This window comes from Aegilops tauschii, chromosome 5, assembly GCF_002575655.3.
Source record: "Aegilops tauschii subsp. strangulata cultivar AL8/78 chromosome 5, Aet v6.0, whole genome shotgun sequence".
In the NCBI taxonomy this organism is placed as follows: Eukaryota; Viridiplantae; Streptophyta; class Magnoliopsida; order Poales; family Poaceae; genus Aegilops; species Aegilops tauschii.
In genome coordinates this window covers 580,202,108-580,215,883 of record NC_053039.3, presented here as the reverse complement: position 1 = coordinate 580,215,883, position 13,776 = coordinate 580,202,108, and the positions used below count along the sequence as shown (strand labels likewise).

The 13,776-nt window shown below is 48.3% G+C and overlaps 1 protein-coding gene across 1 annotated transcript; it reads right to left on the bottom strand.

The window, feature by feature from the left end:
* Window positions 1–8,432: 8,432 nt before the first annotated feature.
* On the bottom strand, window positions 8,433–12,651 carry LOC109759380 (cleavage and polyadenylation specificity factor subunit 3-I). Its single transcript, XM_020318205.4, has 5 exons — window positions 12,353–12,651; window positions 12,171–12,268; window positions 12,032–12,077; window positions 11,769–11,918; window positions 8,433–10,414 (listed from the first exon to the last, which is right to left on the bottom strand). Exons 1-5 carry the CDS (start codon window positions 12,500–12,502, stop codon window positions 8,780–8,782), a joined length of 2,079 nt encoding a protein of 692 aa, XP_020173794.1. The 5' UTR covers window positions 12,503–12,651; the 3' UTR covers window positions 8,433–8,779.
* Window positions 12,652–13,776: the final 1,125 nt, after the last annotated feature.

Sequence of the window (13,776 nt, the reverse complement as noted above, 5' to 3'; positions counted from 1 at the left end):
ACAAAATGGTGTTCATGCTCTCAGTCACCCTCAGTTGTACAAACATGCATAACTTCCTCGATGTTGCTCCCTGTCACCATGGTGGAGAAAATGTTCCAAAACTAGTTTGCAATATGTTCCTTCAGTGCATCTTCCCCTTCTGGCAGCTTCCATCATCCCTCTGTAATTTTTTAATTGTGTTTCTCCTTTTCCTTTCAGAGGCAAAGGCATGGAAAAACAACGTATTTTTGTCCCCAGAGTGTAGCCACTTTACGTGGGCTCGTTGTCACCAGTGAGTATCCTACTGGTGTTCAAGGCGGTCCAGTTTCTCTCGAAGAAATTGTTCTGTTGAAACTTGGTCTTGGCTGATGTCGCCCCTTCTCACTTCTTCCAAGTCTTTCTTTAAAAAAAAATTGTTCTTTTCTGAAGATCTCCCAACACATTGACATCCCAGTTTTTCAAGTCACCCGCAACCTTGCTCAGCATACCTTGAGTAGTAGTGTCCCCTCTCAGCCTTGTTGTGGCCCAGGCATTCGTTACAATGGCCTCATAATCTTCCTCTTGTAGCCATCTTGCCTCGAATCTGAAATTATGTGCTCTTTTACTGAACCTTTGTGCCCCAACGGATCCGTCTATGTGGATAATCACAGGCCTGTGATCTGAATGGCGCGGGTCGCCATTCACCACTTTAAAGTGTGGGAACCTTGTACACCAACTTCTCGAACCTACCACTCTGTCTAGCCTTTCCTTTATGTAGGCTAGCCTCCCAACTCTGATTGCGCTAGGTGTACTTATCTCCTACATAGCCTAAATCCTTAAGGCCACAATCAGCAAGAGCCATTCGGAATCCCTCCATTTGACTTTGTGCTCTAGCTGGCCCTCCCTTCTTCTCATGGTTAAACAATATTTCACTGAAATCGCCTGCACATAACCATGGAAGGTTCAATTGTTGCTTAAGAATGCGCATGAGCCTCCAAGTTACTTTCCTTCTGTCAGTAGATGGTTCCCCATAAATACATGTGAAGCGCCATTTGAAACCATCTTTTTCTATCACTTCCGCATCAATATGATATCTCGAGTAGTTGTGCAACTCCAACCTTATTTCTTTCTTCCAAAACAAAGCTAGTCCTCCACTTTTCCCTTCAAGGTCTCTTACCACCATATTGCTCATTCCCAGCATCCACTTGAATTTCCCATTATCCTCTCATCCATTTTGGTTTCAGACAAGAAGAGGATGTCGGGGTCCTCCTGCTTCTGGAGGACCACAAGCCCCCAGACTGTCGGGCCATTCCCCAGTCCCTGGCAGTTCCAAGCTATTATTTCCATTTTGATTCGCCGGGTTGTCCTTGCAGCCCAGGGTTCCCTCCATCTGTTTTTATGTTTCCTTCATTTCCCTCTTGCGTTTCTACCTCGCCATCAACTTCCATTCTAGCTCTCTTCAGTATCTCTGCTTCCAAGTCTACATTCATCACATCAGCATTTCTCTTCTTCAGAATAGTCTCAAAGGGCTCTTTTTTTTGTAGCTTCTCCTTCATTCTTTCACGTCGCTTGAAGGTGTCAAGCTTCAGGATTTTACCTGACCTGATTCCCCTATCTCTGTCCTCATTATGTTCATCTTCCTTCCGCTGGCTCCTCTCCTTTTCTTCCTGGCCAATCTTCAATTCTGCTAAGTTAGCTTTTGGCATTTCCTTTTCCTGGGACACCAACTCAGAATCTGTAGGATGTGCGGTCTTTTTGCAGGGACTAGGTCTCAGGTTTATATTTGTAATCTCCCTTGACTGCTTGTTTTCCTCAAAACACTAACTCCTTGCCTTTTACAACTGTATTCATATCATCCTGAACTGGCTTTAGGGGGCTAGTGACTTCTTTTTCTTCTCCTCGTCTTTCTAATTTATCTCCATTCATTCCTGCCGGTAGGCTCTTCCTCCAAGATGGACCATCGCTCCCTTGTTTACTCCCCTTGCTACCTGCGCTATGTGTGGTCCAAAAGTCTGCACGATCACTTGAGTTCCTACTCTGTTCATCATTGGAACTTCTGTTGGACATGATTGCGCGCAGCCAAGGACCAAACTGTCTATCACCTTCTCTTCTAGTCCTAGACGGGCAAGCCCTTTCTGTATGACCAATAATACCACAATTGTAGCAAAAATCTGGGAGATGCTCATACTCAAATGAGACAATTTTCTTATTATTATTATTATTCTCTATATCCTCAGAAACTTGCCCCTGCTCCTCTTCTTGTTCTTCTTCTATTTCTATGGTTATAAGAGCATCTCCAACAGCCGCGCTTCGCGCCGCGCGCCGTTCGCCTGGTTTTGCGCGGCCGCCAGCGCTGGCTCCAACAGCCGCGCTAAAATGCAGCGCGCGCGCGCCGCTCCAGCACAGCGCGCGCGACTCGTCGGGGCATTGCATATATGGCATTTTGGACATAAAATGAAGTTGAAACCTTCAAAATGCAATGAACATGACATATAAAATTTCACACAAACAAGTTGATGAAGAAAAGTTCATGCCCACAAGTTCATCCAACCAAGTTCAAAATGCAAATCTAGTTCAAGACACAAATGAAAGACACATCATTCCTCGTCCTCGGAAGACGATTCTTCCGCCTCCGAAGATGAATCTTCCTCCCTCTCCTCATCGCGCCCCGCATCACGTGAAGCTCCGACGGTGTTGGCAAGATCTTCAACGGCATCTTCATGGGAATGTGTGTGAGGAGGCACATCGAAAGACATTCCGCCCATGGCGGCCGGAGGTGCACCCAGGCCTCCCATGAGAGAAGCAAAACTCATGCCTCCCATGGTGGCCATAGCGTCGGGGGGTGCTCCAAAGCCACCCATGCCTCCCATGGCACCTAAACCGCCCACGGTACCTCCAAAGCCACCCATGCCACCCATGGCGCCGAGGCCACCGCCACCCATTGCACCAACCATGGCTCTTTTTTGGATCAAGACTTCTTCACGGGCAAGATGGACATACTCCTTTTGCGCCGCATTGAGGTTAGATGTGTCCAAGAAAAACAAGTGCTTCTCCCATTCCAACAATCTAGTTCGCTCCTCATTGCTCACCTTCCTCTCCTCCAAAGCCACCTTCCTCTCCTCGGCCGCCACCCTCCTCTCCTCGGCCGTGGCATCTTGGTTCCTTGCCATTTTCCTCACCTCGTTGGCTTCTTTTCTTGCCTTCACAATAGCTTCCATAGCATTTTTGAGCTCATCATCTCCTTTCCTCTTCTTCTTTTCGGTTTTGTCTTTCTTGCACCCATCCGGTCGCTTTGGCTTTGAGTATGAAACCGAGTTGGGTGTGGGGCTTCTCTTTCCGTCATCACTTGATGCATCATCCTCCTCATCATCATCATCCAACTCAATTGTTCGCTTGCGTTTGTTGCTCAAATGCAAATTATCCAAATCTTCACGCTTCTTCCATTTCTCATCATCCTTCAACACGTTATAGCAATGGGGCAAGGTAAAGACCCTTCCTTTCTTGATCTTCCCCTTCTTGGTTTTCCTCTCCTCTTCTTTGAACAAGTTTTGCGCAATGTTGTACTACATGAAAACAAAGCAAGTTAGCACCAACAACAAATATGATGAACATGTATGATGAACATGTATGAAATGCCACTTACTCTATCGTCCTCATTTGTGCCACTTGGGTTCAACTTGTCAACCGCCTTTTGATAGGCCGCCCACCTTTGACAATCCGAGTTGATTGTCGACCATCGGGACCGAAGTGATCTCTCGGAGCGGTCAATTCCACTCACGTTGTGAACATCAAAGTGTTCTTTCATCCGCCCCCAATAAGCATCTCGACTTTGATCACCTCCAACGGATGGATCCCTCGACACTTGCAACCAAGTATTGCATAGTAAGATGTCATCGGCGTTGGTGTAATTGCCCGCTCTTCCTTTCGGCACGTCGACAATGCCCTCACCCTCCTCGTCCACCTCGAACTCGTGGTCTTCGAAATGCATGTCATTGGTTTGAGACCAATGCGAATTGTTGCAGCCAACACCCATAGTTGACATGTATGCATCATCATTGAGACTACAAAGTTTTTTGAACAATGCAAATAAGCTATCTATATGTGAATGCATTGAAAAAATAACAAGAAAAGAAAAGTTGGAATTTTTTTTACCTTGGGGGCATTTCGTCGAACATGTTGTGCGCGTCGGCCGCCGGCTCAACGAGTGAGCTCGCCGGCGCTTCGGTAGCCGCCGCGCCCGTCGCACGCCCTGCAAGCTTCTTCCTCCTCGCCTTCGAGGTGCCGGAGCCGTCCGCCGCCTTGTTTTTCTTCGCCGATGTCTTGCCCTTCTTTGGCCGCGCCGCATTGGGGAGCTTTGAGGAGGGGGCGGCAGCTCGGGCCGGCGTCGGCGCGACGCCACCTGCCGCCGAGGTCATCCGCGGCGGCATGAAGAGGCCGCGCGCGAGGCCGATGGTCGGAGGAGCTCCGGCGGAGGCGAGGCCAACGCCACCCGGGCTAGGGTTTGCGGTGGCGGCGGCGGCAGCGGTGGAGGGGTCGCGGCTATAGGATGGGGTGAGCGGGGTGCCGGCGCGTGCGTCCATGGGTGCAGTTCGCCGGCGCCGGCGCGCGCGGGGCGTAGGAGGCGGAGAAGAGAGAGTGCAGCGCGAGCGCTCGAGTGTGCCGTGCGCGGAAGCGGGCGCCCCAAATACACCGCGCGAGATAGCGAATCCGACCGCGCGCCTAACTCCTTAAACCGCGCGCGCGGTTATTGCGCGTCCGCTGAAGCCACCCGCCGGGTTGCGCGCGCTAAACTGGCCAAATTTGCGGCGCGGCGCTTGTTTAGCGCGGCCGTTGGAGATGCTCTAACCCTTATAATAGGGACTGTTATGTCCATCTTCACTTTGATTCGCACAAATACTCCCATTGCACTTCCATTGTCGTCCAAATCAACATCCAAAAATTCACCAATTTGATCACCCACTAGTTCCCCTGTTTCTGTGCTCATCATTCCCATTGGTATGCCATATGCTCTCACCCATATAGGAATCGACTTAAGTTCATAGTCATATATAGTTTTGCTTGGCACAAAATCTTCCATCACTAGTACATCTTTGTTATGTTAAACATCCAGGGTCCACCTCTTATCGCTTTGTTCTTGCTCACATCATCATGAAACTGAAACAGGAAGTGATTTCTACCCAGACCCTTGCATTCCACTCTAGAGAAAGGGCACCAAGCACCACTTAACACTCTTCCTAAATACTCTGCTTTTGCTGGTCTTTCAGACAAGAGCTTACCCACAGCCTGAAGCTTACTCACCTCCAGGGAGCAAGACTGTTTCTTCCCTATCTTGATGCTTTTCTTTTCTGCGTCTGTGAGTTTGAGATTTCTTCGCCGCGCCGGACTTCTTCGCCGCGCCTAAATGTGTGCTCTAACACTCTGACGGGGAACCACCTGAGATTCTTAGAGCATCTCCAACAGCCGCGCTAAACAAGTGACGCGTCGCAAATTTGGCCATTTTAGCGTGCGCGCAACCGGTAGAGTGGCTCCAGCGGGCGCGCAATAACCGCGCGCGCGGCATATGGAGTTGGGCACGCGGTCTGAATCGCCAACTCGCACTGTGTATTTAGGGCGCTCGCGCCGCACTCTCTCCTCCCCGCCACCTTCGCCCCGCGCACGCCAGCGCCGACGAACTGCACCCGATGGACGCACGCGCCGGCACCCCGCTCACCCCATCCTACAACCGCGACCCCTCCACCGCCGCCGCCGCCGCAAACCCTAGCGCGGGGAGCATTGGCCTCGCCTCCGCCGGAGCTCCTCCGAGCATCGGCCTCGCGCGCGGCCTCTTCATGCCGCCGCGGGTGACCTCGGCGGCGGGTGGCATCGCGCCGGCGCCGCCCCGTGCCCCCCCCCCCCCCTCGAAGCTCCCCAATGCGGCGTGGCCAAAGAAGGGCAAGACATCCGCGAAGAAGAACAAGGCGGCGGACGGCTCCGGCACCTCGAAGGCGAGGAGGAAGAAGCTTGTAGGGCGTGTGACGGGCGCAGCGGCTACCAAAGCGCCGGCAAGCTCACTCGTTGAGCCAGCGGCCGACGCGCACAACGTGTTCGACGATATGCCCCAAAGGTAGAAAGATTTTCCAACTTTTCTTTTCTTGTTATTTTTTGAATGCATTCATATAGATAGCTTATTTGCATTGTTCTATATATTTTTTAGTCTCAAAGATGATGCATACATGTCAACTATGGGGGTTGCCTCCAACAATTCGCATTGCTCTCAAACCAATGACATGCACTTTGATGACCATGAGTTCGAGGTGGACGAGGATGGTGAGGGCATTGTCGACGCACCGAAAGGAAGAGCGGGCAATTACACCAACGCCGAAGACACCTTACTATGCAATACTTGGTTGCAAGTGTCGAGGGATCCATCCGTTGGAGGTGATCAAAGTAGAGATGCTTATTGGAACCGGATGAAGGAACACTTTGATGTTCGCAACATGAGTGGAATTGACCGCTCCGAGCGATCTCTTCGGTCCCGGTGGTTGACAATCAACAAGGATTTTCAAAAGTGGGCGGCCACACAAAAGGCGGTTGACAAGTTGAACCCAAGTGGCACTAATGAGGACGATAGAGTAAGTGCCATTTCATCCATGTTCATCATACTTGTTGTTGGTGTTTGAAGTGCTAACTTGTTTTGTTTTCATGTAGTTCAACATTGCACAAAACTTGTTCAAAGGAGAGGAGAAGAGGACAAGAAGGGGAAGATCAAGAAAGGAAGACCATTTACCTTGGCTCATTGCTATGACGTGTTGAAGGATGACGAGAAATGGAAGAAGCGTGATGATTTGGATTTGAGCAACAAACGCAAGCGAACAATTGAGTTGGATGATGATGAGGAGGAGGAGGATGCATCAAGTGATGACGGCAAGAGAAGCCCCACACCCAACTAGGTTTCATACTCGAAGCCAAAATGACCGGATGGGTGCAAGAAAGACGCAAAAGAAAAGAAGAAGAGGAAAGGAGATGATGAGCTCAAAAATGCTATGGAAGCTATTGTGAAGGCAAGAAAAGAAGCCAACGAGGTGAGGAAAATGGCAAGGAACCAAGATGCCGCGGCCGAGGAGAGGAGGGTGGCGGCCGAGGAGAGGAAGGTGGCTTTGGAGGAGAGGAAGGTGAGCAATGAGGAGCGAACTAGATTGTTGGAATGGGAGAAGCACTTGTTCTTCTTGGACACATCTATCCTCAATGAGGCGCAAAAGGAGTATGTCAATCTTGCCCGTGAAGAAGTCTCGATTCAAAAAAAAGCCATGATTCGCGCCAATGGGTGGCGGTGGCCTTGGCGCCATGGGAGGCATGGTGGCTTCGGAGCACCCCCCCCCCCCCCCCCCCCCCCCTCCCCGGGCGCCATGGCCGCCATGGAAGGCATGAGTTTTTGCTTCTCCAATGGGAGGCATGGGTGCACCTCTGGCCGCCATGGGCGGAATGTCTTCCGGTGTGCCTCACACACCTTCCCATGAAGATGCCGTTGAAGATCTTGCCAACACCGTCCGAGCTTCACGTGATGCGGTGCGCAACAATGATGATGATGAGGAGGAAGAATCATCTTCGGAGAAGGAAGAATCGTCTTCGGAAGATGAGGACGAAGACGAGGACGAGGCTTGATGTGTCTTTGGTTTGTGTCATAAACTTGGTTTGCATTTTGAACTTGGTTGGATGAACTTGCAGGCATGATTTCGAACTTGTGGGCATGAACTTTTATTCATCAACTTGTTTGTGTGAAATTTATATGTCATGTTCATTGCATTTTGAATGTTTGAAATCCATTTTGTGTCCAAAATGCAATATATGCCAATGCCCCAGCGAGTCGCGCGCGCTGCATTTTTTGCGCGCTGCTGGAGCGGCGCGCGCGCTGCATTTTAGTGCGGCTGTTGGAGCCAGCACTGCCGGCCGCGGCAAAGTAGTTTTTAGCGCGCGGCGCGTTGGGCGGCTGTTGGAGATGCTCTTACATCACACACCTGCTGCTGGGGATTGAGAGGGGACGGAACAAATCTGGAGCTTTTTGGTGGAATTGGAAAGAAAGATTGAGCGCCGAGCGGCAATGCAGAGAAACACTCTGGCGAGTGGCCTCCAAGACGCTGGAAACAACACCAACCGTCACGAACGGACGGACTTGCGTCAAACAAGACTTGGCAAGATGCGTGCATGGATACCCACAGCAGGAACTCATGATCTCCATCTGCGAGAGGATTATTCGCATATATATATATATATATGGCTGCTACAAACTGTCTACAGTTAATATAAAAAAATGTTGCACCAGTAAAATAGGATGTAAAAATGACCCCAACAAAGACTACTTGCTCATCACTTGATATAAACAAAGCGTATAAGCCAATGAAAATTAAATGACACAGTTCACCTAAGAAGACTTGGCATGATGTTCATAGATAAAGGAGCACCAACAGCAGAAACTCAAACAGAGGATCGACACACACTCAAGTTGAAAGGCTCAGATGCACTGCAACTTCAGCTCAAACTTAGTGCCAATGAGAGGATTGTTCACATAACTTCTACAAATTGTCCACAATGCTACAACTCGATCATGTTCCAGAGGCAGTAAAACAGGCCTACCTGATCATCTAGTAAAGCACCACAGCTCAAATTCAGTGCAAGTGAGAGGATTCTTCAGATAACTTCTAAGGACTACTGATCATCTAGCAAAGCACAACAGGTGGTAGAATTACATTCCGCTCAAGATTAAAATGGCTGCATAACAACACGTAACACAGCCTGCTAGTGCCTTGTTCAATCACGAGCCATAGAAAATTCTCATGGCTTCAGCTCAGGAGGCTGAAAGCGGGATCGGTCTCACCGCACCCTGTATGCGCCGGAACGCGGTCTTGATCCTCTCTTTCAGCCCAGCGTTCTCGGACTCAACATCACCGCTCCTGCCATCCAAGTGCGCGACGTCTCCATCCACAGTTATAACAAGCTTCCCTTCCTCTGCAACTTTAACGTCGCCGAAGAGTGATACCATCAGAGAGTACACCACCTTCCGCGCCACCTTCTCTGTTTCTTCTTCCGTCTTCACCGCTTCTTCGATCGGAACAACCTTTGGACCCTCACGGCCAATGTTCAAGATCATGGCCACCACCGAGTCGGACACCATGTCGCTTATGGGATCGGACGACCACTGCAGCGTCACGTAGCTCTCTGAATCCAGGCGGATGGCCACCCTCTCGTGAACAGTCAGTACTGGAACATCTTCTTCGGTTGATGATTCCACGCTCTCATATATTTGCTTCAGTCTGTACTTGATCACCTCAAAAGAACCAGAATACGGGACAGCTATCCGCTGAGTAATGTTGGCAGTAGACAGCTGCGTGTACACACGGAGGTCCTCAGGGGCCATAATCTGATATGTGAACCCCTTCTTCACAAGCAAGCCGCTGACTGTTTCGCCCACTTCCGGTACCTTCTCTGCCAGTCTGCCAATTGTCTTGGCCATTTTCTCAGAGCTGAAATACATCTCGACCGATTGGCAGTTCTTGGGAGACACAATTTTTGTGTTTGTCCCATCAAACTGGGTGATAAGTTTCTGCTTAAGCCTACCCATCTCATTTGCTTCTCCGTGGACAAGAATAATGTTGGGTGGGCGAAGCTCTTCCAAGAAGCCGCTCGTCTGTGGAAAATCAGCGTGAGCTGAGAAGGAGATGTAGAAGATCTGCATATTAAGAGGAGCAGTGAGCCCATTTGCTAGTGTCACTTCTCTCGGTTCGTTGATGATGGTCTTTGCAAGCGAGCCTTCCACAGCATAACCTGGAATAACACATGTGTTCTTCTTATCTGTGCACCACTTGTCAAAGAGCTGCCTGGAGAGGCCACTTTGGAGGCTACCTGGACTTGCCATCACCACTGACGGACCCACATCATGGAAGTTGTCAATGCTATTCAAAGGGTCAATATGCTTGAAATGGAACGGATTGGACTGTGCAAACTGATTCCTTATCCTTTCATTCATGGAGTTTATGTATGTCTGGTAGACAGCCATACACTTCTTCGCAAGAGGGGAGGCATAATAGATTGGAATCTTATGGAGCTCTGGGTGGTTAGACCAATACTCATCCAGGATAAGCAACAGTTCCTGTGCTCTACCAAGAGCGAATGCTGGGATAAGAACACGGCCCCCTTGAGAAACTGTGTTGTGGATGGCATCAGTGAAGCGCTTCTCTCTGACATGGCGGGGTTGGTGTTGCTGCACACCGTAAGTTGACTCGATAATGCAAATATCAGGGGAGAACTGGGGTATCTCAGCAGCTTTGAGGTGACGGTCTTCTTCACGGGAGTAGTCACCAGTGTAAAGAATGCGTACACCAGCAATATCCACCATGAACATGGCAGCACCAAGTACATGGCCAGCAGTATAGCACCAGAAGCGTATGCCATTAACTTCCAGTGTCTGGTGGAAGTCTATGACCTGCATGACAATTATATGTTAAGACAATGTTAATTCTCCCTCTGGTAAATTAAGACTTTCAGTCGGAATCATGCATTAGCTGTAAAGGGAAAACAATCCTGGTGTTTGGAAAGAAACAGACAGGTATTATAGAATTCTTAATTTTAACCAACAGCCCAAACATTTGAATGTATTGGCTATTCAGAATCAATGATGAAAAACTTAAGCGTGCCTAGGTGCTAAGTGATAGCAGAACACCAAACCTTACGCACTGCTATGTGTGTGCTTAAGCATGCCTAGGTGTGCGCTTAGGCAAGACAGGCACTAAACAGAGGCATATGAATTTAGCTGGTAAATTAAAACTTTAAATCCTCATAGACAGAATCATGCATTAGCTGTAAAGGGAAAACAATCCTGGTATTTGGAAAGAAACAGACAGGTATTATAGAATTCTTAATTTTAACCAACAGCCCAAACATTTAAATGTATTGGCTATTCAGAATCAATGATGAAAAACTTAAGCGTGCCTAGGTGCTAAGTGATAGCAGAACACCAAGCCTTACGCACTGCTATGTGTGTGCTTGAGCATGCCTAGGTGTGCGCTTAGGCAAGACAGGCACTAAACAGAGGCATATGAATTTAGCTGGTAAATTAAAACTTTAAATCCTCACAGACAGAATCATGCATTAGCTGGAACGAAAATATAAAACCTGGTAGTTGGAAAGAAATGGCCAGATACTATAAGATTTTTATAATTTTGACCAATAGTCCAATGACATTTAAAGTTCGATTATTCAGAATCAATGATAAAAAAACGCTGCTAGGCATCCACTTGAGCATGCCTAGGTGCTAGGCGATGGCAGAACACCTAACCTTAAGCACTGCTAGCCGTGCATTTAAGCATGTCTAGGCGCTAGGCGATAGCAGAACACCTAACCTAAGCACTACCAACCATGCACTTGATCAATATAGGTGCTCGGCAGAGGAAAAACCAGGAATTTACGCCTAACACCTTTTGGAACCTTGTTCAAAATCGTACAACAGATAAGAATTCCAAGGGCGGCAAGCAGGTGCTAGCTAGCAAGATGGGGGAAACTGAATCCAAGCTAAGCTTAAAATATCAACCAGGTATATAGGCAACAACTCCAGCTTCTTAAATAACACAGTACTATCATTCTCTGTTTCTGATTGATCGGATCACTCTTCTAACTTTTTTTTCCTCTACAGAAATGTAGTACCAATTTCTCTACCGGTCAGTCACTATCTATCATCATCTAGTAAGCAACAAATACATCGTATCAAACAACACGGATTAAGCCATTCGCATTCATTCGACTCACAACTGCCAGAAAGGAGATAAGCGAAAAGAAAGTACCTCGATTTTGTCCATGGACCGGATTATGTCCTGCTCATCGAAGAGCATGTCCTCCACAGACACTTTGCTGACCTTGACATAATCCGAGAGCAGCAGCCTGTAGATGGCCTTGGTGGCGTGGGTCATGAACACGCGGCCCTTGAACGTCGTCTGCAAAGCAGGGCAGGGCAGGGCAGGGCAAATCAGACACGAAACAGCATAACATGAGCGTCCCTGCATTTCGAATCTAAATCAGCAGCAGCCTAGCATTTTTGCTTATATACCTTCTCCAGGAAGTATGGCAGCGAGGCGGCGTGGTCCAGGTGGAAGCTGCAGCACAAGTTGAAGGCATAAAATTAATCAGGATGAACGCCGGGAGAAGGTGGAGGTCAAGCTAGAGAGGGCGACTAGTTGGAAACTTACTGGGTGACGAGCAGGACGTCGATGGCGGAGGGGTCGATCTCGTCGAAATATGGGAGAGCCGCCATGCCGGAGTACGCGGGGTGGATGCCGCAGTCGAACTGGACCAACCAACCACGAGCAAGGAACAAGTCAGTCGGAGCTAATCGGAGAAGGGGAGGGAGGTAGGGTTTGGGGGTGCTTACGAGGACTGTGCGCCCCTTGAACGTCATGTGGACGCAGGAGCGGCCGACCTCGCTGCCGGCGCCGAGCGGGGTGATCACCATCTGGTCGCCCTCCCGCCCGCCCGTCGCCGGCCGCTTCCCCGCCGGCGGCGTCGTCGCGCAGGATGCCATTGCTCTGGGCCTTCCCCTTTCCCGCTGAGAGGCGGCGGGCGGCTCCGGTGCCTGGAGAATAGGAGGAAGAGGGGCGGCGGCGAGGTCGGGTCCGGCGGCGGCGCGGCAACCCTAGCGCTCGATTCCGTCGATGCGAACTGAACCGGACCGACCGCCAGCGCCTGGGCTATGTCGACTCGTTCCCGACTCCGAGTCGGGCCGGCCCATCAGCGCAATCGCTCGCTCGCTCCGGTTTTTTTTTTTCTGTTTCTCCGTTTTCTTTGGTTTATCCTCTGGTTCTTCTTTGTTTTTTCACAGGCTTTCTTGGTTTTCTTCGTATTCCTTGGCTTACGTTGTTTTTTTATTTCTTTGTCGGTTTTAATCGGTATCCTTTTTAAATTAAAACACATGTCTGCTTTTTGCGAGCAAAACAATGTACATGTTGAGCACACGCGTGAAACATTCTTTCTTACACTTTAGACATTTTCAAATATATGGTGTATGTTTTTCTAAATACACGTTTTGGACACTTTCTTGAATGCATGGTAACATTTTTTTTAAATACACGTTTTACATTATTTTAAATGGCAATAAATATAATTCTAGATTACATGAACATTGTTTCACATTGTATAAACATTTTAGAAAATTTCATGCACATTTTTTGGAAACACGCCGATATTTATTTAAAATGTCATGATACAATTTTCAATGGAAATAAACACTTTTTTAAACCTACACTTACATTTTTTACGTTCGTATATTATTTTTTCTTAAATTTTTTGGACATGTTCTTAAAACGTGGGAATATTTCCACCAATGTGACATACATTTTTTAAAGGCACAAATACTTTTTTACATTATATACGTATTTAAGAAATCGCATAATTATTTTTCAAACGTGGGAATGTTTTTGATTGTCGAGAACATTTTCTCTGAAAGTTATTAACATTTTATTAAATTGAGCTATCAAATTGTTATACCGTGTTTACATTTTTCCAAGATCGTATTATTAAATTTCATATTTAAATTTAAGTTTTTAAAATAGATGCATTTAGTTTTAAAAAATAAATTAAAAAGGAAAGAAATTCAGGTAATGTCAGTAGGATGAGCCATGAGCTACTGGGACATCCCACCACCAGCACCCCGTAGGCGAGCGGACCTACGCCTCGCAATAGGCGGCACATAGTCACACCCTGCACTGGCTCGTGTGAGTCGTTTTCCTAGACTGGGCATAATTAGCTGATCCAATAGGGGCACTCTATTAATTCCAAATGTTTTCTTTTTAGGGGCTC

Excerpts from the sequence above, each read along its gene's own strand:
- LOC109759380 (XM_020318205.4), bottom strand. The coding sequence starts at position 12,502 with ATGGCATCCTGCGCGACGACGCCGCCGGCGGGGAAGCGGCCGGCGACG. Across the intron at positions 12,269-12,352 it reads TCAAGGGGCGCACAGTCCTC|TTCGACTGCGGCATCCACCC; the intron begins GTAAGCACCCCC and ends TGGTTGGTCCAG. Across the intron at positions 12,078-12,170 it reads GACGTCCTGCTCGTCACCCA|CTTCCACCTGGACCACGCCG; the intron begins GTAAGTTTCCAA and ends CTTGTGCTGCAG.